This window comes from Mesoplodon bidens (genome assembly GCF_964165515.1).
Source record: "Mesoplodon bidens genome assembly, chromosome: 18".
Taxonomy (NCBI): domain Eukaryota; kingdom Metazoa; phylum Chordata; class Mammalia; order Artiodactyla; family Ziphiidae; genus Mesoplodon; species Mesoplodon bidens.
Window position 1 is genome coordinate 4,855,660 of NC_138175.1, and position 25,829 is coordinate 4,881,488.

Consider the following 25,829-nt stretch of genomic DNA (forward strand, 5'->3'; position numbering starts at 1 on the left):
GGGGAAAAGGCAGTTTACTCTATGAGTATATATATAGCATTTGTTTAAGAATAATTCTTAAGAAAATGTTCTACCCAATTCTGGAGCAAGCACACCATAACCTACTTTCGTTATTTGGTGAGAGAAGTTTCTTCAGGTTCAGCATTTCCTCATGAAGTCCATTTAGAATGAAGCCTAAGTACTCCTCAGCATCTTCTTGTCGACCCTGAGAAGTTCAAATAGGGTCACGTTAATCTTAACCAATTACTCTTCAAGGCCTGCACGGAGTGTGTTACCTGCATATACAAACTATGCCTTCTCTTAAATTTTCAGTAAGATTTAACATAAAGTGTTTCCCAAAAATCACATGAATTTTTCTTTGGACAGTTAAGATGTGTGAAGTGGGGAAGACTGGGTGTGCGAGCGGGGGAGGATTAAATATCTATCTCTAAGCAATAGAACAGGGATTTCTTTTTAATTTTGCTTTTCTGTATTTTCGAAATTTTCTACAATAAGTATACGTTACCTTTATAATAAAAAAGTTATTTTATAAGCTGCTTTTTTGTTTAAACGAAATAGAATGCACAACCTCAGGGGTTACCATTCACACTGCATGTTGTAAAATTAGCAGCCCTGTATGTCTCCTTTTATTTTTGATGATGGGCAACCACAGGAGAAAGGACCCAAATTATATGTGAAAAACTCTATTGATTTAAAGACTTAGCTGCCTGCTTTACAAACACACATCAGCACAACCATTCGCAGATGAATCACACAATATGGTCACACACTAGTTGTATAATCTTACACTGGTTTCATCTGATCATATAATTTATCATGATTGGTTCATATTTCATTCTTTGGAGCATAATGGCGTGAGTGTTCCAAGGATCTGCAAATTATTCTGCTTGCGGTCTCTGAGTAGATCTGTTTGCTCCAATGGAACTACAGCTGTGGACGGGGCTGTCTGGTGTGAGTGTGTCTGTGGGAAAGGGCAGAGGCTGGCACAGCCCAAGACGCAGAAAAGAGTTAACAGTGCTGGGAAAGGCCTGCTCACCAGGTTGGTCCTTGGCTGGCATCTGGGAACTTGGATTTCAGGAGGGTTCCCACCATTCCAAGAACTGAAAAGGGAGTGTGCCAAATTGTGCAAACAGTGTGGTTTGTGCTGAGCACTGGCTTTCCCCCCAGGAGTCTGGACTGGAGGCTCTGTGAGGCAGAGGGTAGGGTGCCTATGTGACCAGCCCCTAGCAAAACCCTAGGACACTGAGCTGCTGAGGAGCTTCCCTGGTGGACCACAAGCCACACAGCTGCCACAGTCTGATGTGGGAGGAACTGAGTGAGTCCTGTGTGACTATACCCGGAGAGGAGTCTCGTTTCCTGCAGACGTTGCCTGAGTCTTTACTCTGTGCTGATTTTGCTTTGTGTCCTTGGGCTGTACTGAATCCGAACTGAGGGTAACAGCTCCTGAGTCCCGTGAGACCTTCTAGCAAATCCTCAACCCTGAGGGTGGTCCTGCAGACCCCAACAAGCCGAAAGTAATGTAACTTCGAAAGCTGCAGGATCTCAGTGCTGCTCAGCCACAAGAAGCACCCTGAGGTTTACCTCTGCTCCCCCTGAGCTGGGGGGCCCGCCCCTGGCTTCTAGAGCATCTGTGCACTCATCTGTCTTAGTACTTGTCTTGTCTGCTTCCTCAGATGATAGATCTAACTCCCCCACTGGACGAGGCGCTCTGCGAAGCAGAAGGCACCGTTCACTCCATGCCCGCCTTCCTAACACTAGCAACACCCCCAAATCCTGAGCTTAACACCAAAGGCTATGCCATGGGCACACGAAGAGCCCCTGGTGGCATGCTGCTGCAGTGCCCTGAGTGTTCCCTCTTCTTCGAAACAAAGGGGTTGCAAACAATATTACTTTAGTCAGTTTTAACACAACTTTCTTAAATATTTCCTAAAGAATTCCCCTCTTCTGGCATCATTTCAATTGCTTGTACTGACTCATCACGAACTCTGTCGGGGAGGAAAGAAACGCTCCGGTTAACTGTGCAAAGGGTGCCCCTGACTTACCCTGAACACCGTCAGGGCCCTTTACAAGACCTCCGTGGCCCTTGGCCCCATGCCTTCAGCAGCAAAGTGTATGATTAAAAATGAAGGCCCGAGGGAGCGTGGAGAAGATGCAGCACTCCTGAATGCGGCCATTGTTCCCGGCCCCACGGCCCCGCCCCCGCTGCAGGGCAGTCCGTGTGGAAGTGAAGGAGCTAACTCCGCTGCCAGGCTCTGCCACTTCTTAGCTGTGACCTTGGACAATGACTTCACTTTTCTCAAATGGAACAAGCAGACAATAATCACACTTTATTCACAGGGTTAAGTAAGTTAACGGATGGAACAAACTTACAGCTGTGGTTGGTCCCAGTAAATGACACGAGCTGTCTCTGATTACCATCATTATCATCCCATACTCTTAATTCATCCTAGCAACTGACTCCAGAGCAAGCTTAGATTCACTGAACACCCACTTAATCACCGCAGTGCCAGCAGAGGGCAAGCACTGAATACGCAACAGGTAAGGCACAAGCGTCACACTGGCTACGGAACAGCAGCCCCAACCTTTTCGGACAGGCTCGACTTGATAACTGTCAGCAGTCTATAAATGTACGTGGGCTCAAAGGCAGCTCCCGGGCGGATGTCCCTCACGGCTTTATCCCCAGGAGCTGCAACGGAAACAGGACACAGATCTTTACACCTGAAGAAGTCTTAAAATGACAAAAGGCATAATCATCAAAACTCCCCCCAGCACCAGCCCAATGCTGAGAATAGTACAGGCGTAGTAACCTGCATGTAAAGAGACATTTTCTTTCCAGCAAGCCTGAATTTCTCAAACTCAGTCACCTGATTTCATAACTCCCAAAATGTAATGGCATCAGAACCCTCGTTTGTACTCACCTTGTCTGGGTTTTGGAGGTACTGGCATATTAGTAAACTCATTCATTAGCCGAACACTAGACACGGGGGGAAAAAATGTTTAGTACATTTTTTTAAAAAGACATACTATTACTAAAAAGTCTTGACGGCTAAGTAGAATGTTATCTAGTATGAAGATAGCAAACTTTAGATAACCAATGCTGTAATAGCTAGTGAGCTCGTAAATCTTTTCTAGGTAAGTTTTTGGTATATTTCAAAGTGATATAATTTGGTAAACACTAAAATTTATTCAACTGAATCTAAAGAACACAGATAAACAATGTTCCATTTCCATTTCTGGTTAACTTCCATAGAAAGTCATGAACACCACATTTAAAAAAAAATAGAATTACAGGATTCATGTACAGGAAATCAAGAACTTTGTTATTTGAATCTAATTATCAGAGGGGGAAAAGCCCACCCGTTAACACATTTTCAGCAGCTTACTTACAAGCTATCTATCATGGGTGTGGACGTACAAGGCCTTTGCACTTTTGAATACAGAGGAATGAACTTCATCAGGTGATACATCGGAGGGCAAGCAACCAATGCCTGCAGTGTCTAAATGATGGCAGTAAGGAAGCGTAAAGGAAATAAAACCAATGCTCCAAATTGTGGAAAGGCACGTAAAACACAAGAGCATATAAAACTAAGCAAGCCAAGGACACTGAACGACTTAGATATGTAAACACAAAAGGGAATAAACCAACTAATCCTGGGGATAACTGCCTTGTGACATCCAAGTAGTTTATAAATAAGAACTGGATTCAACCAAGATAATCAAGTCAATTAACACAGGATTTCCAGTTTAAGTGGTCACTCTGCCCTGTTATTCAGGACCATTTTAATGAGAAACTTGCCTGATTCTGTCAGTCACAGGTCAACAAATCATCTCTCTTTTTGGTCACGAATAGCCCAGTTAATAAGCAGTAAGGAACCGAGGTTTTGGATTCAAAATGTGGGGTAGACACCCCACAGAAGCGGAACTAAGTCGAATGTGCCCAAGGAAGAGAAAGCTGCAGAAAGCCAGCCTTGGGGACAGCCTCTGAGAAGGATACAGCATTAATGTAGCACCAGTTTCCTTTATTGATCAGCCCGCGGGGTTGCAGTGACACTGGTTTATGAATCAGGGTTACGTTCTCCAGTAACTCTGAAAGAGGGAAGCACAGTGAAGACGTTAATGGCATCTTGAGAACAACTCACGCTCTGCTCTGGGAGGGGGACCCCCTTCAACAGAGCACACACGTCACATCCAAAGCGAAGGCAGGCTGTGTTATAGCTTCGTTCTGTTCAGCATCACGTAATTATTTAATTATTAAAATTTTCAAAAATATTTGCCCCCCGAACACTGATGACATTTATTTATCTTCCTGTGGCACAAGGACTGTTTTAATAAGAAACAGGAAGGAAGGGCTTCCCTGGTGGCGCAGTGGTTGAGAGTCCGCCTGCCGATGCAGGGGACACGGGTTCGTGCCCCAGTCCGGGAAGATCCCACATACCGCGGAGCGGCTGGGCCCGTGAGCCATGGCCACTGAGCCTGCACGTCTGGAGCCTGTGCTCCGCAACGGGAGAGGCCACAACAGTGAGAGGCCCGCGCACCGCAAAAAAAAAAAAAAAAAAAAAGAAACAGGAAGGGCTTGAAAAATAATGTAACGGTATTCGGGAACAGACTTAAAAGATACAGGCTCTTCTAACACTGACGGCTGCGCAGGCCTCCTTAATCGCGTGGCGCTCAGACTCCATCCAGAGAGGGGCTTACGGGCAGGACACGTCTCGTTCACGTCTGGACGCCCAGCACATCGCAGTGGGTGTTTGGTGACTGTTCAGCAAGTGATGATCCCTCTTTTAGGGACAATTATCTCCTACGAACTGAACTGTATTTTCATCAAAGTCCCACTCAGAATACTAAAATCCCTTATTCCATTTAGAAATAAGCTTCGTTATCCTCAGATTCCCCTTTTGACATCACTCTTCCCCATAGTCTTAAAATAGTTGTAAATGACATCTTTACAAAAGAATGCTGTAAATATTGGTAAGTAACTGGCCCTTTTTCTTTTTAGAAATGTGTTATGACAAGGTCTCCCCACGTCCCTTATGGATCCTTTCACAGTGACAGCCACAGTGTTTGCCTACCCCCCACTCTTGGCAAGTGCGTTACAACTTACGATGTTAACTCTCTGCACTGGATCCTCAGGGATCCCAGAGCACCACCAACCATCCTGCCTTCACCAAAAGGAAACAGAGACTCAAGGTTAACTCGCCTGCCTGTGACCTCACAGGAGCCAGGCAGCACAGTCGGTACCCAAATCCATGACGTGCGGCCACACGACACAGCCCCTCCCGTAACTTTTAGACTGTGTACTAGGGAGCACGCATTCGCTATCAGCACCCACCACCCAAAGCATCAAACAAAAGAAGCCTTTTTTTCCTAAAAACACAGTTGCACTGGCAGATGCCAGACTTCAGAATTAAATGAAGAAATTAATTTGCAAGATTCTAATGTCAACACACACACTCTCTCCCTCTCTCCTGTGAGGGTAAATGCCCTCTGGCCTCTAACTGAGGAGGCACAGAGAATAATTTTCCCATTTATTAAAAAGTGAAACATAAGCGACTCAAGAGAACCCATGGAATCTGTTCAGTTAGACTAAGCTTGCCAAGGTCCTCTTGTCTCTCTCACTACGGGGCACAGCGCTGGGCCTTCACGGAGGAACAGATCAGATACACAACTGAACCACACGCCCACGTGACTGACACCCAGCACAGACACCGCTAGGAGCTCCATCTGTATTATTCATAATCGGCCTAACAACCTTGTCAAAGAGACACCATTATCATCCCCATTTCACAGGTGACAAAACTGAGGTCCAGAGGGGTTAGGGAACTGGTGCAGGGCACATGACTGACCTGACATACGAGTCTGGGTCCCAAAAGCCGGGCTCTTTGCCCTCAGGAGACAATGGACTCTGCTTTAAGATCCTTTACTCTAAGGTTTCTGATACTAACTTTTCCCCACAAGCTGAAGATCTTCTTCTCACAGAGGATTTTTACATCCATCTTTGAGCCATTTTATCACAACAGCCCATAATTTCCAGTATGTGTCACAGAATGGCCATTATTTCATATAGTTACTCTGCAAAATATCTGTGCATTTTCAAACAAGCATCAGTCCAAAATGAACGCTCCATCAAGATACCTGTGAATCTTTGCCATAGTATTTTTATATCTAAAAACAATATTAAGCTTTCATATAATCATACAACTCAAAACCAACTGCCTTCCTAACACAAGGACCTCTGATAAATGACATGCTGCAGTTGGCTAATAAGCCTTGCCTGGGCACCAGGACCTGCAGGTGCAGAGATGACTGAGCGGTGGCCCTGCTGTAGCAGGGCCTGCAGACCAGTGAAAAAGGGACCACACAGTGCAGGCTAAGCTGGGTGGGGGCAGTGGCGGGGATGCCAAGCCCCATCCAAGAACTGGAGAAACCTGAGGTGGCCAGGGGCCTGTGACGGCAGATGGTACCAGGAGAACATCTCCAGCTCGGGGTGATGGTGCCTTCCACCCGGAGGAGAGAAGCAAAAGGACAAGCGGGTTCTTTCCTGTTTTGGGCAGTGATGAAAGAAGGAGTTCAGTTTTAAGAGTTTTAGAGGCTCAGATAAAAAGGTACGTGGAAGACACCAGTAAACAGTACACTGACACTCACAGCCCAGCCAGTAACTAACACACACACACACACACTCTCTCTCTCTCTCTCTCTCTCTCTCTCTCGCTCTCTCTCTCGCTCCCTCTCTCTCTGCAGCTCGGGCCTGAACTGTACATTCTGACAGCGGTGGGTCAGAAGCGGAACCCTAAGCACCACCCGTGTCCAAGTGACAGGCTAAGGAGAATCCGTCACGGTGATCTAGAAGGACAGAGCAGCTGGGATCAGTAGTGGGAGCAGAAGCACGTTCGAGGGCCTCAGGGAAGAAAGCAAGAGCGGAGACCACTCGTGCAGGCTCCCCTGGCCAGGAGCCTGGCTGAGGAGGAAGACGGAAGAAGGGGGTCACTAAGGGGCTCCCAGGAGCTAGGGAAGGGGAGACTCACCACAGTGTACGGTGGGGAAAGAAAGGAAATAGCAACCTCAATTTTCTCGATGATACTGGAAGCAAAGTCTCCCGGGGTTGGGGGCAGGGGTGAAGATGGGAGGGGAAGTAGCTTGACAATATCAATTCCTGTTCAATACAGACACTGAAGGAAAACAGAAAGAAAATGATCAGGGCAGGCATGCAAGATCTATCTGAAACTTCCCTTCCATGCATCTGTTTTAACAGAGTCAGAAATAAGTTTATACGTAGTCAAAAGTGCTTTGGATGCATATCTTGTTAAACTAAAAACAATCATTTACGACAGGCCAACTCCACTCTCAAAGGGGAAGCAAAGGGCTTCCCTGGTGGCGCAGTGGTTAAGAATGTGCCTGCCAGTGCAGCGGACGTGGGCTCGAGCCCCGGTCCAGGAAGATCCCACGTGCCGCGGAGCAACTGGGCCCATGCGCCACAACTACTGAGCCTGCGCCCTACAGCCCACAAGCCACAGCTACTGAAGCCCACACACCTAGAGCCCACGCTCCGCAACAAGAGAAGCCACCGCAATGAGAAGCCCGTGCACCGCAACGAAGAGTAGCCCCCGCTCACCCGCAACTAGAGAAAGCCCGCGCACAGCAACGAAGACCCAACGCAGCCAAAAATAAATACATAAATAAATAAATTTATATTTTAAAAAAGAGTTTGAGAGAACCAACACTTTTCAGTTCTCCAGAAAGAAATGTTTGCTTCAATTCCTTAAAATTAAGTTTTGAATATTCTGTGAGTATACAGTATATTAATAAAGTCACATTTCAAAAGGAATGAAAGGTTGTAAAAAATTAAGATTAAATATCTTATTGCCTACGATTTTCTCTTAAAAACCAAACATCCACACAATTTCAACGTTCAGTTTTATAACACACTGGAGCTGGGTGGAGCTGAGCGTTCCTCCCCCTGAAGAACTTCACTGACCACAGACTGAGCCAGACACTAACGTCTGACGGAGTCCACGGCGCGCTGCCCCTCTCCTCCCACCCAGTCAAGCAGCACCGGTACAAGGACAACGCTAACTCCTGTAAACGATCTCCGTTCCTGTTACTGAATGCTCCTAAAATAAATGAATCTTACTGCTCTGTTTCTGAGGTCAATATTCATTAATGCAGACAAGCAAGTATGAATACTGCTTTTAATGTTTTGGTGTAACAGTTGGCTCTACTTAATGAAGTTCCTTCTATAATAACAACATCACCGTTTTCATTTAGATTTTGCTCAAGTCCAATGAGCACTGAGGGGCAGACAAAGAAGAGAGACGGCGGGTATTTCCTGAGGCTGAACCTTTAAATCTGACCTATGGTCCCAAGTCATCACTGTTGGTTTTCTATTTTACTTTCTTTTAGGGCACATTATCAGAAGTTGACTGTAGTAACAGACTTTCCCCCCAGAGGCCTTCTTTTCAATCCACTGTTGTTGGTATAATTTACTCCTCAGACCTGTTTAGACAGTAACTTTAGCAAGGTGGCCTCCTCAAGCCATCTCTTCCACAGGAGTTGGCAGGGTTGCCCAGGAATGATGTTACAGGCACAGCACAAAATGCCAGAATGACTGCATATCACATAAAAGATAGGAAACTGAAACCGTTCTCTTCATCTTCGTAACATCTCAAACACTGACATATATTGTAGCCCACACACATAACCACAAATCACTCAGATGAAATGATCCATAAGCTCAAGGGCAATACTAGCATTGTAAACTTTTAAGTCCATATAAACTATGATTATTCTTATATTTTTATATATCAAATTTTGTTTTCCTAAAATTAGCATTTAGGTCATATTACCATTTAAAATCCATGAAAACGCAAGCTGCAGAACTTTCACTGATTCTTAAGGCTCAATAACTGGCTCGTAATTGACATTCTGATGCTGCTGACCTGCTTTTCTGTTATCTTCCTAACTGTCCAGAACATTCTCCAAGTGTTTTTCTTTTCCTCATTACGTCACTTCGGAAGAACACACGCTATCTTGGTTACCTAATCAGGTGGAGGACAGCAAAGTGACCAAAATGTACCACTCCCCGTTGGCTATAGATCAACTTATGTTTCGTAAGTGGAGGAGTGTCCATTTAGTTCTTTAAAAGAGACAGGACAGAAATATTAGCAAGGACATACACCTATCAAGTTAAGATACGGACTGAACTCTCACCCCACAAGTGTGACTTCTGCAAACAGGTGCTGGACCTCCTCAGCTCAGGGCCTGCTGCATGATCACTGCCTGTGTTGCTTCGGAGAATTTGAAGAGAAAATGCAAACTGTTGGAGAATTATTTCTCAAGGACAGGGAAAGTGTTGAATATAAACGTGATTTATAAACCACTAAAACAAAGATCAATCGGGGTATGTTTTTGTTTACAATAAATACAGACCCAGGAATTCATTTTTCTGAGCAGATCCAACTTGTAGTGATTTTGTTGCTCTCTCCAGCAACAATTTTTAGGTATAAAACTGTGCAAAATCATCTATTAAGTGTGTTTTACTAAAATTCATAATAAATGACATTACTAGATACCTCAATTCCCCCACAGAACAGAATTTTTCTAAAGCTTTCTAAGACCTCAGTTTACCTAGTTTTCTTACACTGGAATTTTAACTCCTTCTATTTGGGCATCTGGCCTAGTCTCTCTCCTCGCCCACCATTATTTACACTCCTTTAAAACAAAATACACTGACGCAAAACATAAAATACAAAATAGCTCTATTCGTGATTTGAAAGCATTCGATACAATTTAGGTTTGGGACAGGACAAGTGATCCTCAGTAAAAACCCAGGAAGCATGTAATGTTCATCACAAGGATATGTTTCATTTCGAACTCTGACCCTGAGCTAACGGAGGGAGCACAGGCAGAGATCACTCCTACTTTTCTGGTATTTGTCATACTTACTCTCCAACAGGGGTGTGCCTCAAGTTTTGCAGCTGCTTTCAATACAAGCTATAAGAATTAAGATTTTCAAGTTTCTTCTGCTCACCTCCTAGCTCAGTTATTCCTACTGAAAAATGGCATATAGCCCCTCACAGACACAAACCACTCACTGAGACACAGACCCCGCGGGCCTCTCGTGCAGGTTCATACTCCCTGCGAACTTAGGGAAAGCATGTGGTGTTTCAGTGTAAGTGCTCTCCCCTTCCATCTCCTTCCTAAGTAAGAGTTTACACTTAAGAAAAACAGCAAATGAAAAAAAAATGTTGACAAAGGACACCAAGCAGACGGCTTTGCCACCAAAAAGGTAAAAGCAGAAGCCATTACAGCAATGGGTAAACAGACCGTGGGTAACTGAAAGCCGGCTATATTTCATTTCAAAAGGCTTTATGTGATTCTCATTCTTTGTTTACAGTTGATTTGTCTTTCTAATTTGTGTTTCACTTGTGGTTATACAAAAACGACTTGGCATTTGTTAAGCACAGACTTAATGGCAGGGCAGATGATCCAGAAATGCAGACATCCAAATTAAATGACCCTGGGGTCAAAAACTGGCTGTGGATATTTATATTATTCTAAGAACTCAAAAAAGAATAAACTTATCTGAACTGTTGTTCCCTCCTCTTTCTTTCCCAAAAGTTAATAAATATAATGATAAACACAAAAATTATTCTCTCAGTAGAACCACTTAGACGCTAATGCAAGTCAAATTCTGTGATAACCAACATCAACAGATCTTTTAATGGAGCTAGAATTTCACACAGTTAAATACTGCTTAAAATAAGTGGGCCTACGCTTAAAAGCGTGCCCATTTAGGGGAAGTCTGTGGTAGTGATCTGACCTACAATAAACTGAACCTACCTTATCGTTTTTATAAAGTAAAACCTCTCACGAGGAGAATGTGACAGAAGGAAAAATTCCAAACAATCCTCTTTCCCTGAGCTCGGTATGAGTCCAAGAGTGACAACGATCACTGCATTATTTTACAACATGAAATACTGAGAACTGTCAGCAACTACACTGTGTATTTCCAAGGTTCAATAACCAGGCTCAAAAGAATGAAGTATTTTAAAAGGAACCACACTTCTGCTCAGATAATTAAAACATCTTTACAACGGACCTAATCAAAAATAGAATTAAGAAAGTAAATGGGGGTCCCCCCGCGGCAATGGAGGAACACACTGCTTCAACTCAAAAATGATTCGATTGTAGCAACACTCTCCACTAATACAAATAACTAAGAGCCTCTACTTTTACATCATTTTAATTTACTTTTCTTTTGTTGTTGTTGTTGGCCGTGCCGTGGGGCTTGCAGGGTCTTAGTTCCCCGACCAGGAAACCCAGGCCCCAGCACTGAAAGCGCCTAACCACTGGACCACCAGGGAATTCCCTTCACAGTGTTTTAGAAAGCAGGTTAACATTAGATTTTAGCAGGTCAACTAGATTTTTAACATACACAGCAAACTACGTATCAAACCACATTTGACTAGAATGCTTTAAAACATTTAAAATGAATCTTTTCTTTCTTATTTTAAACAAAGACTGAGAAAATTTCCCAGGAATGGGAGGTTTTTCCTTTGTGAAGCAATTTTTAGGAACAGAAATACAATTACAATGCCTTCTGACTTTAAACTCAGAATGCACGTTTTTAAAAGCGTCGCACCATGTATCTCTCATTACAGACTAAAAATAAACTTTTAACTTAATGATCTGTTCAAAGGCTTTTACTTCCCTTTCCTGACCTTGACAGCTTTCCCTTGCAATGAACACATTTTAATAATAATAAAACATTACTAGCATTTTAATATTTGTAATAAAAAATTCACCCAAATAACCTAAAAGTTATCACTTTAAAGCCCAAAATGGTGATTCATCTATCAATTAACTTCTCATTTTAAGAGAACTCCAGACACCTAGATTAATCAAAATAATGTATTCTGTATAAGGAATAAAATGCTCATTTAAAAAAAATTTAAATTATTGCTTGCTGTCATCTTACTGCCATCAAAAGGATGTGTTTTATATTTGATGGAATTCTGACCATTCATAAAAGGGTATGCATTTTGCATCTTGCTACTGCTATCCCCCTCACCCTGGTAATGAATGCTGTCAGGCATACCAAAACGTTACATCAGCAAACATCACATAAAGCCGAAATAAGACAGCTAATTTTAACTCGGCTAAGGGGCAAAAACCTGGAAAGGTGGCTACTAGTAAACTCCTCGGTACAATGAAACCCGAAGAGCAGCCCCGGCTTCTTCGACGAATATAAACAGACACGGCCCCTCTGCTTCTGACTTTCTACTTTAACTTTAAAAGTCGCAAGTTGTGCAGCTTTATAGTTTTACTGTGAACTGGTCCTACTTTTGAGCCTCAGCATGTGGAATAAAACATTAACTTTAGGCCAAACTGTTACCGTTTTTCTCATCTTGTCAAGGGTTGGCCTTGGTGTGCTAAAACTGAGTAAAATCCATTTACTCAATCCAAAATAGGCATTAAAAAGAAAAAACCCCCAATACTTTCTTATACCCTGAGAAATAAAGAAACAATACAAAGTGAGTTCAAATCAGGGATTATGACACCAAAGGTATACAACAGCTGGAACACAGATGGGACTGCCTATTACACAGTCACACAATGGAGCACAATGACTTGATCAAAAGGCAAGAAACGGAAATGTAATTTGTCAATAGAAAAGGACTGGTAAAAAAAAGTGGTAATGGACATGGATTTTCCACTTAACATGAAGGTACGACACCCACTCCCCACCCCATTTTGCTCATATACCATTATACTTTTAGTAACGTTTAAGGTACAGGCATTATTCAGAAATTCCTCTTAACACACGGGTAATCAATCTACTACCGCTGTGGGCAACAACATACCAGCAAAGTTTTTAGCCCAGCCTGTCTGCGCCCATCTTGGCTTCACACTTGTATCTTTTGAACTATACCTGCAATCTTTATAGCTACAGGATCTTCTGAAACTGGAACCAGCCCTTCCTTGACTTCGGCCTGCTTTTCAGAGACCAGGGAAGATGTCGCAGGAGGGGAATACTTAGCTTCCATGGAAACCACAGGCGAGGAGGAGGCGCAGGAGGAAGGGGGCTTAGAACCATGAAAAAGACTGGCCCACGACTTGGCGGGCTGACTGTGACCGGCAGGGGCGGTGGCTGCCGCAGAGGCCATGGCGTCCGCAGGAGGGGCGCCGCTCTCGGCCCTGGCGGGCTCTGAGTCCAAGCTCTCCACAGTGTGCAACTCCACCCCGTTGGCAGCCGTGCCCTCACCCAAGGATTCAAGTATTTGTCCGTTAGTGACTCCAAGGTTCTCAGTAGTATCGGTCCCAACGGCAGGCTGAGCCACAGCTGTCCTCAACAAGGTGTCCCTGCTGGCCTCTGCAGGGAGGCGAGAGGGCTCCAAGTTGGCCCCGGGGCAGCCCTCAGGCTGACCTGCAGTCCTGGCCCCGTTGTCAAGGGCTCCGGGGAAAGAACCAGCAGGCACGGCGTCGCTGACGAAGTCCGTGGTGTCCTGGGGGCTGCCCCAAGTCCTGGGTGTCCCCACGGGGGGCACATCACCCATCGAGTCCACATCCTCCGTGCCTACACTGTTGGGCACTGCTGGACCGGCATGGCCATTGACCAGGGCTTCTGTGGAGGGACCACCCTCGCCGCCGTCTTTCAAGTAACTGTAATACCCAGGGGGGCGTTTTTTCTTCTTTTTCCGCTCCCTTTGTCCAAGACCACCCGAGACACCGTCGCTCTCCAAAACTTCCGTCTCCACGTTGGAGCTGCCGTCCAGGGCGAGGGCAGAGCCTGGGTACTGGCAGTCAGCTGAGCTGAAGTTCCCTTCTTTATCGATGTCATTGGGGATCTTTTTGGAAGTTGTGCAATTAAGGATAAATTCAGGGGCCTGAGGATTCAATGTGCTTGAAATACTGTAGCTGGGAGTTCTCAGCAAAGTGTCATTGGGTTCAATTACTTCATTAACACCAAATTCAATTCTCTGACAGTCCTGCCCTGTTTAGAAAGAAAATGATCAGTAAACACCCCATTAGTTAAGAACACAGCTAAACAAACTATAAAAGTCTCAGTAATTATGCCTTTTTGAAAATGAAACCTAAAGTCTTATAGTAATTAACGAAGCTCTGACATTTAATTTCTGTGCTGAATAAATAATTTGCTGAAGTAAGTAATAACTACAAAATTATATTTAACCTGGGGATATGAAATACAGAAGCCTGTATGTATTTTCTACTCTCAGGGCAGCTAAGGGAGACTTTCAGAAGGTAGAAATTAAAAGAAAATTATAACAGAAAAAGCAAATAATATTCTGCCTACCTAAACACATCCCTCAATAATGATATCTGACTTTATTAGCTAACTCTATAAGCCGGAGACTAGGGCATATGTATCTTGGAAAACTTAATTTTAAAAAACCAAGATGACTAACATGGGGACTTAAAAATCAATGCCATATATATATATATATATATATATATATATATGGCTTCTCTAATTCGTGTAATTAATTCCAAAAATATGAATCACACAAAAGCACTCTTTCAAATTATCCATCTCCCGGATCGTCTCTACTGACAACCTTAACTGAAGTCCAAAAATGGCCTTACATGAGTGCATGTGAATTCTACTAAATTAATTCATACTGGATTAACTCCATGGGTAATGAAGGTACTTCCAAAAATCCCAGAAAGATAAAGTTAGGACTGCAAACCTTTAAAAATCTCCTTGCAATCCTTCAACTACTTTCTCCCCACTGACAACCAGCTACATATTCTATCCATTCTAACATGGACATTTTTCCATGGGTCACATCTCAGAAATTAGGTTGAGTTTTAGAATCAACTGAGTCTTTCAACAGACACCGAGCACCAATGTCATCTTATATCTGATGAAGTAGTTATACATTTAGAAGTTAAGGAAAGGACACGTGCTTTTTAACTCATTTTTCGTGCATAACTGAAGATTTCTCCAAGTCTAGAACAAGAGACCCACTTTTTTTCCAAGGTATGTATTTCAAGGGAAAAAAAAATCACCATACCAAAATAATCATATTCTATTAACAAAACTGAATATATTTTACTTTGGAAGTCTTTTTAGAGAAGAAAAAACAGCCCCACAGAGGGGCCAGGGCCCTAAACATTTTCCTAATTCTCCATCTGTTTTGATATCACATGCCCTGGGGGTGGGGGGAATACAACAGCCTGACAAACAAAAAGTTCCTGAAAAAAGAATACTAATGATGGATATGCCTAACAGCAGGCTTTACTATAAAGCCACCAATAGGACAATTTGAATCCTTTGGCCCCTGACAGCTGAACTGTTGTTTCCTTATTTTGAAAACAATCACCACAGAGAAATTAATTTCTCTATTATTATACCTAAAAGTGAAGTGTCCAGTCTGCTTCCAGGTATCCCCTATCCTGTGAGGTTTCAAGGGTGCAATGCTGCTAAGTGGACTGAAATGGGTAGACCTGAAGAAGTGAAGGACACTGGGCATGAGGAGACTGTCCTTTGGAGACTGTGATGTACCTTGTGAATCACACTAAAAATTAGTATGTGCTGTATCATGCAGTGAGTGCCAGATTTTGATTATTTCCGATAGACACAGTGCCTTCCACATCTCAATTCTTAATCTTATCGTATCATAGAACATTCTAGAATGTGATGTGACATTAACGGAACCATTTCAATATGCTACAGCTGTCATCAAAACATTTACCCAACAAAGTATCTGATCACATCCCTGGAAGTCTGATTCCTACCCAGAACAGTTCCTTTTCTTATTCAGGAACACTGGTCATGGACACACATGTGCACTGCACTCCAGGGCAGAGAAGTCAGGACTAGGCCCAACCTGTCAGGCCAGAAGAGTGGTGGAAGGCCTGGAAGCTCCTGAGCACTCGGGTCATGCAGGCAGTGGATTTGTTGAAGGAAGGAAAACCAGCTCAAATAAAACAATTACATCCTAACACATCACTTCTCGAAGTCTGCGCACTGTAGCACACACGGTACAGTGGCCTGGGGTGCCCGGATGGGGTCCCGGAGTCTGCGATGTTCAGAGGCCCCCAGGAGATTCTCATGCCCAGGACTGTCTGAGAGCTACTGCTTAAGTGGCTTCCTCGGCTGATTTCTCTGATCAACTCTTAGTGAGTCAATTCAACAATCACGGAGCACCTAGCTATGTGCAAAGCACTTATTATCGGGGAGGGGGGTGGGGTACAGAGGTAAGGCAAGGTCTCTGACTCAAGGAGTTACATCTACTAGGGAGACAAACATTTAAGACGGGAGATGACAACGCAGAGGGTGGGTAAGAGGACGCCTCAACAGCTTTACAAAAAGAATGCTTCCTGACACAGGGAAAAGAGATCTACTTCGATCAGAAGCTAAAGAGAGGTCAGTGGAATTGACAGGATAACTAGATGGGGTGGGTGGTGAGAAGTAGGGGCTATTTCCCGCTTTGGGAACTGACTTAAAAAAGGCAGCAGTATAAAAGGCACGCCGTGCAGGAGCCCCCGCCAAGAGCATGAGTCGCTGGCCATGGTGGGCAATAGAACAAGTCCCTCTAAAGTGTTCATCCAAAACCATCCTGAGGGCTTCCCTGGTGGCGCGGTGGTTGAGAGTCTGCCTGCCGATGCAGGGGACACAGGTTCGTGCCCCAGCCCGGGAAGATCCCACATGCCGCGCAGCGGCTGGGCCCGTGAGCCGTGGCCGCTGAGCCTGCGCGTCCGGCGCCTGTGCTCCGCAACGGGAGAGGCCACAACAGTGAGAGGCCCGCATACCGCAAAAAAAAAAAAAAAAAAACAACATCCTGAGAGTCTACAGCACGGCAGATACTATACCGTGCAGCTGCTAAACGCAGAAACGGATGAACTGTGGTCTCTGCCACCCACAGCTGAACTCAGCCTAAAGAGGGAGGCAGAGTGAGCCAGCACTGCAGGAGAAACAAAAGTAACGGAAACAGAGCAGAAAACGCCTTGGAGAAAAGGGGTCTTTAAGCTGGCCTGTCACTAACAGTGTGAGCAGCCGTGTTTCTGGAGGATTAAAAGATGGACTTGAGAAGAGAGAGGAGAGAATGGAGAAAAAGAGCCAAGAAAGGGATCCCCTGGTGGCGCAGTGGTTAAGAATCCACCTGCCAATGCAGGGGACACGGGTTCGAGCCCTGGTCCGGGAAGATCCTACATGCCATGGAGCAACTAAGCCCGTGTGCCACAACTACTGAGCCCACACGCCACAACTACTGGAGCCCATGCACCTAGAGTCCATGCCCCGCAACAAGAGAAGCCACCGTAACGAGAAGCCCACACACGGCACTTGAAGAGTAGCCCCGCTCGCTGCAACCAGAGAAAGCCCACACACAGCAACAGAGACCCAACGCAGCCAAAAATAATTCTTAAAAAAAGAGAGCCAAGGGCCTCCCTGGTGGCGCAGTGGTTGGGAGTCCGCCTGCCGATGCAGGGGATACGGGTTCGTGCCCCGGTCTGGGAGGATCCCATATGCCGCGGAGCGGCTGGGCCCGTGAGCCATGGCCGCTGGGCCTGTGCATCCGGAGCCTGTGCTCCGCAACGGGAGAGGCCACAACAGTGAGAGGCCCGCATACCGCAAAAAGAAAAAAAAAAAAAAAAAAAAAAAAAAAAAAAATAATAATAAAAAAAGAGAGCCAAGAAGCGTAACTGAGCAAGGATGCCAGCCTAGAAGGAGGGATGTGGCGAGAGAGAGAAGGAAATGGATTAGTGGCGAGTGACACTGGAACACTGGGGGGGTTGGACGAGGGGAGGAGGGAGAGGTGCAGCCTCCATCTCCAGCCTAAGCGACTGGGAGGATGGTGAGGCCACTACCTGGACCAGGATGGAAGGACTATTATAACAGGGAAAATAATGAGACATCTCTTAAGCACTGAGTAAACACCTGTGGCACACCTCCTATGCACCAAGTACACGAAGATAGGGAAAACCTCAACCCACAGATAACAAAGCCACTCTGGAGGCTGGGTGGCCCTGTAAGGGCATGTGGGTCCCTGTAGCATCGCTTAGTTTACTGTCGTCCTAAGCCATCATTGGAACTGTTCTCTCCCTTACGTTCCTTACAAAGTTGCTAATAATTTTAGATATAATCACTTTCTCATTTTACTATAGACAAGGTTTACATAGTCTTTTCACGGTTTATATTTAAATCTAAACTATAATAAAATCCTTTCATAGGTCAGACAAGGCTAAAGAAACAGGGAACCAAATCCCTGCTCTCAAAGAAAACGTTAGGCTTTTAGCTTCTCCAAGGCCACCAAGGACCTTTAACACAATGCAAACTGAAAAATGGTCTAACGGGTTTGACATGTGCAAGGCCCCTGCTGTTAGAAACACTGGGCACTTAAATAATACGAAAGGGTTGCATCTCAACAACCGCCATCTCCACTGATCAGCTCAGTGTCTGGGACAGAGGCAATCAATAATAACAGGCCAAGAGGTGAAGAGGTCACCTGAATTCCCAAGAGCCTTGGTGACAGACGGGGACATAAACACAAACTGCAGGACAACAGACCCGAGCTGCCACTGAACCAGGCAGAAAGCACATGCTCAGAGAATCGCCAGCTCTGGACCCAGCAGCCAGCGCATCCAAAGAGAAAGCTCACTTCAGAACCTTTACAAAGAGCTTTGGCTATGAAGGAATATATATCTTTGTCACTGAGGACTGTTAGGAAAAAAACAGAAATGAGCAACTATTTCCTTAACTCACCTTTGCACGTCTGGCACTCTGAAGCACAGAAAAAACTTTAATTCATTCGTCAAAGTGGTTCGGTGATTAAATCTGCTATAGCTTACAGCAAAAACATCAAGCAATAAGGGAATGCTTATCCAAAAGGTATGGACCAACCGAACACCACTTCCAGGGAGCCTGCCCACCCAGCACACACGTCAGGGAATGAAGGAGAGCACAAGCTTACCATCGGGTAGCTCACCAGCGGCCTGTGCGCCACATAGAACTGCTCCACCGTACGGAGGAAGCTGCACAGGGAATCGGAAAACAAATTTTAATTCAACAAATTGTTAAAACGCAAAACATGCTATTTCATTACAGCAACCTTCATTAAAACACTTTATCCATGCACCTTCTCATGACATTTTAACAAAATAACACAGACAGAGAGGCAGTAAGATTAAACATCTTCATTTTAAAACACCACTGGAATGCTTTCAAACATTTATTGTTAATAAACAGATCCAAAAATGAGGCAAAAAATAAAAATGGGCTCCAATGGACATGTCAATCCACTACAATAAAAGTCTCATGCCACACCCTTCATTTCACAGGAGCTGCAGACTGCCCACCAGTACAACAGTGCTTGTCTTTCTCCATCCACTAGTCAAGAGTCTTCGTGGCCATCTGCGCTTGACTTTCACCATCACTACATGTCCACTCAGCCAGAGGCAGGAACCAGGCCCAGGGGCAGAGAGTGGACAAAGCCTCTGAGAAGGAAAAGCCTGGGAATCGTGGCTCGCTTTTTAACAGGGTGCCTTAGATAACTGAATTAACAGCTAGTGATCACATTCCTTGTTTGGAAGAGAGAAAGCAAAATAGCAGGTGTCTGAGCTCTTTGTAAATGCAGGAAGGTATCATGAATATACCAAAATTTTCCTTCCTAGCTATTCCATAATACTTAGAGGAGTTAGAAATGTTTCAAATGGATATGTCTGAGATGAGAAAGTTTAGGATGGGAAGGGGTAAGGTTAAGTGGACAGATAATTGCTACCTGAAAGCAGAACAAAAGAACAAAACAATTATCGATACATCCTGACACAGAACTTCTCGAAGTCTGCACCCTGCAGCACACACAGTACAACGGCCTCGGGTGCCTGGATGGAGTGCTGGAGTCTGCGATGTTCAGAGCACCCATGAGATTCCCATGCCCACGACTGTCTGGGAACTACTAAAGTGGCTTCCTCAGCTGCTTTCTGCAGTCAACTTACTAAGTCAATTCAACAATCACAGAGAGAAAAGTTCTCGCCTGAGAGAATTAATGACAAATAAGAAGCTAAGAAAACAAAGGCAGATTTGAAAGGAACTGACCGCTTCCTGGACTTGAGAGCAGTGCAAGTTTCCACCACACGGGGGCACCCCAGCATTCATCACGGCAAAGCCCAGGTGGGCTGCACTTGGCCTGGCACCTGCAGCGCAAGACCATTCCACATAACATCCAAACGCTCACACCCGGTGCCCCAGCATTTACCGCTGGCGTGGACACACGGAGCAGAAAGGTGCGTCTGGGGAAGCCACAAATCAGGGTGGTGTCACTCGGCCGTCACGCAGGACGTTTAGCAAACGCCCATACACCGAACTGCCTTTTTGTTTCCATCAGTGATACTAGGGTGCCCCCTGGTGATGAAAATTACACAGTTGTAAGGTGCTCAAAGTATTTTACTTTGTTTTTTAAAATCACACTGCACTTCCACAAAATCTAGGGAGTGGTAGAGGCAGGATCTGAGAACAGAGCGCCTGGCACACGCCAGGGCAATACTACCATTTCCTGTTAGTGTATTTAAGACATTTATTTTGACTTACTAATCTGGTAAGTGCATAATTGTGGGAATTACTGAATGCTGGAGTGAGTTCAGGCACAGAAAAAATGTGTGTTTTATTTTTACTCTATAGCCTCATACACGGCACCTTTAATGCAATGAACCTCTGTCACTTGTAAGATGCCCCTTAGTCTGTGGTAAGTGGGTATAATAAATACACAGCAGAATAAAAGTGTAAGACGTGTTCAAAGTTCTCATAGTTACTTATAAGAAGAGAGAATTTTAAAAGCACAGCAAAAATATAAAATCTCACACACAAATGCAAACTGAGCAGTGTAAAAAATAGAAATCTAGGGCTTCCCTGGTGGCGCAGTGTTTAAGAGTCCGACTGCGGATGCAGGGGACGCGGGTTCGTGCCCTGGTCCGGGAAGATCCCACATGCCGCGGAGCGGCTAGGCCCGTGAGCCACAACTACTCAGCCTGCGCGTCCAGAGCCTGTGCTCCGCAACGGGAGAGGCCACGGCAGTGAGAGGCCCGCGTACCGCAAAAAAAAAAAAAGAAGAAAGAAATCTGGTTACAACAGATACAAACTCGGATCGACTCAGTCCGAAAACAGTGCTTATCATACTGTGAGGTCCGCACCCGGGCCCGTCACTAAGAAGGTAATATTGTACAATCTTTTGGGTGCCGCCACTATTTATTGATCGTGCTCTCTCTAAAAGACCCTCATGAACCCTGAATCTCCCCTCTGAAATCCCAATAAGACACCAAACCACTGAGAATAACTGTCTTAACTCTGCATCACTATACACACCCACACATGCACGCACACACCTCTACAGCTTGCACTATGCTATCCTGGGCTTGTTTATTCCACGGCTGGTTGAGGAGTATGAGTTGCCCAATGTTGAGTTTCTGGAAAGTTTCAAGAACAATAAGCATTCTCCCCCGATTTTTGAACACCAATATAACAGGATTATGACTGGAGCTCAAAATACGCTTATTCAGTAAGTATACTGTATATTTTTTCCAGTTGGAGAAATTCATTTTTACATTGCCCTGGCTTATCAACTGGAAGACAGCTTTAGAAAAGATATCAAAACTCTCAGTTGAGAGGTATGATGCTTTTGTAGAAAGACTGTTTTTACAATTTAACACCCTGTATTTCTCAAATTTGGTTTCTCAGTCCTTGGTCCCAAGCAGAGAAAAAATACTTTAAAGTTCCTAATAGCCAAAAAAATATACGACAGGGTTCTAATTTATGCCATGGCCACATGGAAGGAACTGTGAAGGTATGAGGTGCAATTATTTTACCTTTGAGATAAAAGGTCAAACACATGATTATGCAGTGGAAAGAGATAACCATTCCTCACCCACCAGTGCAACCACACACCACCCCCATTAAGCAGTCCATGTCCCATGTGATGATATTACTATTATAACCCAGCCCCCTGTGTTATAATAATTATACAGTGAGAAAGATAACTCAGCCTAATCATGTTAATTAGCCTGTGTCTCTCTTTTGCAGGTTACTGGACCATATGTGATTCTGATAGTCAACACTTGTCATACCTCCCCCCAAACACTGATGACACACAACTACAGCTTCCACAAATAAAAAGTCTGGGGACTTCCCTGGTGGCACAGTGCATAAGACTCCGTGCTCCCAATGCAGGGGGCCTGGGTTCGATCCCTGGTCAGGGAACTAGATCCCACATACCACGACTAAGAGTTCGCATGACACCACTAAAGATCCCGCATGCCACAACTGAACATCCCACGTGTTGCAACTAAGACTCAGCACAGCCAAATAAATAAATAAATATTTTTTAAAAGTTTGATGTAACTTTACTATCAAAATCCTTCGTATCTACTAACATTTGGTACACATGAAATACTACAGAATACATTAATGGCTTCCCAACATTTCTGTGAGGTAAATAAGCATCCTCCACTTTCCAAATTTACAGTTTTAAAAAAAGGCACAATGAGATGGAGGGAACTGCCCAAGACCATCAAGCCTGTTTAAGTAGCAAAGGGAGAAAGGAACCCAGCTCTTTAGACTTGATATATTGTACATTCTCCATTTTCATACCACAGGAAAGCCCAAGTTTTTATTCTGACACTTACTTGCAAACAGGCGCTCACAAACTCACACACACACACGCACTCACTTGAGACAAGCTATAAAGTACAGAATTGGGCTTTTATTGTTTTTTTAAACTCTTAATCACAAAGAGCACAGTTACAGTTAGACTGTGGCGTTCCCAGCAAGTACCACCATATTTTAGCGTGAGTCAAGACAGAAACTGTTTAAAACTTGAATCATTAGTATAGTACACAGAGTACAACGTCAATTAACACTAACACTTGGGGAATATAGGATTTGATTATGTTTGTCCTAACTAACTGTTTGTTAAATCATTAAAGACTAAACTTCAATCCTTACTCCACAGAATTCTAAAATGCATAGATACATTTTATTGCCTGAGTAAATACAATATATAATCTAGCTTTCACTATTCCCCAGCTCATATCCTTAGATTTCTTAAAATCATAACTGCTAACATCAACAAACACAAGAGACAGAGATGGCATTGAGCTGAATTTGTTCATTTTCTAAAATAAAACCTGATATAAGCTTTATCTCCTCTGATATCTTTCTTTTTCCTAAAGTGAAGAAAACAAGTAATAAATCTTTCTTATATCTGCATAGCCTACATAATGCTTTCAAAATGTTCTCATTTAGTCCTACTTCCACAATCCTAAAAAATTTTAGAATTCAAGAAGCCAAGGTGAAGAGCCAAGGACTTGCCAAGGTCACATGTAGGTGGCCCACCCAGACCCTAACCCTATTTTAAGCACTTAACTTCTCCTGCCCCATTTTAACGAACAAAAGAACTCCATACATGAATAGCTAATATGCATGCAAATATCCAAAATTAAGGAGTCTAAAAGGCTAGTTAGATTTCATTAAAAGTTAACTAAGATTTTACTTAATATATACACTTACTTCTCCCTTTTCTCCTTTTCAATGCAATTTCAACAGTCTTCATATTTAAAACATCAATCTGAAAAAATGTTCCAGATAAGTTTTTATTAAACTAAAATAGTAACCATCAATCACATGAAGAGTGGACATAAAAGAGGACCTGGGTGGAGATATAGCACAATCCTGTTCAGGAAACTATCATAGAGATGTTAACTCTCCTACAAATTAATGCATAATTTTAACACAATTCCAACTGAAAATTCAATAGGATTTTTCATGGAACCTCAAGTGCTTATCATAAATTCCTAGGGAAGAGTTATGGATGAATAAGAGACAAAATACCTGTAAGTATAAAAGGGTGCCTGTCCTATCATAAGACTGATTGTAAAGCTGCTGCAATTAAAACAGGGGAAGCAGAACCCACTGAGCCCATGTCGAGACGTGCGGCCTGACTGTGGCACCCCAGCAAAGGGTGAATGGTGCTGGGACAACTTGCTATTGCCATAGGGTGGGGGGAGGTTAACATCCCCAAAACACACACACACACACACACACACACACACACACACACACACACACACACACACACACACACACACACACACACACACACACACACACACACACACACACACACACACACACACACACACACACACACACACACACACACACACACACACACACACACACACACACACACACACACACACACACACACACACACACACACACACACACACACACACACGAGATCAACACCACAATCTCAGTTTCATTATATACTAAACGGAAACAAAAACTTTAAAACTTTTTAAATGTCTTTATTACCTCAAGGAAAGGAAGAATTTCTTAAAGATATTTTTAAAAAAACAAAAAATCCACAAACCATAAGGGAAAAAAATCAATACATTTAACATTAAAACTTAAAAATGTACTCCCAAAGATTATTAATCTTATAAATCAATTTAAAAAAAGATAAGCCATTTGATAAAAATATGGACAAGGGGTACAGACCAGGTAATTAACAGAAAAGTAGAAATCTACACTGCCAACAGACATATGAATAATGTAACGGTGCTCAATTGTTTGTAATCTCGAAATGCAAATTAAAATAATGAAGATCCATTTATTACCCATCAGATTAACAAAAATTTTAACTATGTCTATGCTGACAATTAGCAAGAATTTTTTTAGGGACTTCCCTGGTGGTGCAGTGGTTAAGAATCTACCTGCCAATGCAGGGGACACGGGTTCAATCCCGGGTCCGGGAAGATCCCAGACACCGTGGAGCAACTAAGTCCATGCGCCACAACTACTGAGCCTGCGCTCTAGAGCCCGCGAGCCACAGCTACTGAGCCCGCATGCCACAACTACTGAAGCCTGCGCACCTAGAGCCCGCGAGCCACAACTACTGAAGCCCGTGTGCCTGGAGCCTGTGCTCCGCAACAAGAGAAGCCACTTCAATGTCCGTGCACGGCAACGAAAAGCCAAAGCAGCTCCAAAGAAAAAAGAAGAATTGTATTAAAAAATGAGATCTAAAAACCCTCATGCCCTGCTGATGGGAAGGGAGACTGTTAAAACCACTTAGAAGGCAGATGCAAAGTCTGTAATAAAACTAAAGATTCTTATTCCTTGCAGAGCCTCTCAATTCCATTCCTAGGAATATTTCCTGGAGAAACCCACAGAGGAGCATGAGGAGACATGACAAAATATGTTTACTGCCACATTTTTGTAACAGTGGAAGAAGCACAGTCTTAAATAGTCCTCAACAGGGGAAAAGGTATGTTCAATATTTAACAGTTAACGGGGAATTCCCTGGCGGTCCAGTGGTTAGGACTCAGTGCTTTCACTGCCGTGGGCCCAGGATCATGCTCTGGTCGGGGAAGTAAGATCCCACAAACCACGGAGGGCGCGGCCAAAACAAACAAACAAAAAATTTAACAATTAAAATCAAAGACCAAGAACAAAATGTTCAGATAAATCTAAAGAATATTTAACTTAAAATAAGCAAACTACAAAATGATGAATACAGTATGAAGCCACTTATGTGACATTTTTAACCACAAAAACAATACGCTGTACTATCTATCAATACATATGTACGTAGTACAAGGCGAAAACCATAGTCAGGAAACAATGTTGAGCAATTTCAGCAGAGTCAGCATTTCTGGAGAAGAAGAATGAGAGGATACAATGGGGGCTTCCACTGTAATGCTTTGCTATTTATAAATATAGCAAAATGTTTAAAAAAAAGAGTAGTCAAATCTGATTGGTGGGTTCAGTCATTTCTCATGTTAGTCTCTACACTCTTCTGTACGCTGGAACTCCT

At 43.7% G+C, this 25,829-nt stretch overlaps 1 protein-coding gene across 1 annotated transcript in view; it reads right to left on the minus strand.

Annotated features, from left to right (window-relative positions):
* Positions 1-25,829, minus strand: part of USP10 (ubiquitin specific peptidase 10) — a gene marked incomplete at its 5' end in the record, with an annotated part of 72,768 nt that overhangs the window by 12,676 nt on the left and 34,263 nt on the right. Inside the window, 7 exons of the mRNA XM_081217112.1 lie at positions 106-205; positions 2,583-2,686; positions 2,919-2,974; positions 3,388-3,497; positions 3,995-4,086; positions 12,929-13,990; positions 18,933-18,993. Coding sequence (XP_081073238.1) covers positions 106-205; positions 2,583-2,686; positions 2,919-2,974; positions 3,388-3,497; positions 3,995-4,086; positions 12,929-13,990; positions 18,933-18,993 — 1,585 coding nt within the window. The remainder of the gene's footprint in view (positions 1-105; positions 206-2,582; positions 2,687-2,918; positions 2,975-3,387; positions 3,498-3,994; positions 4,087-12,928; positions 13,991-18,932; positions 18,994-25,829) is intronic.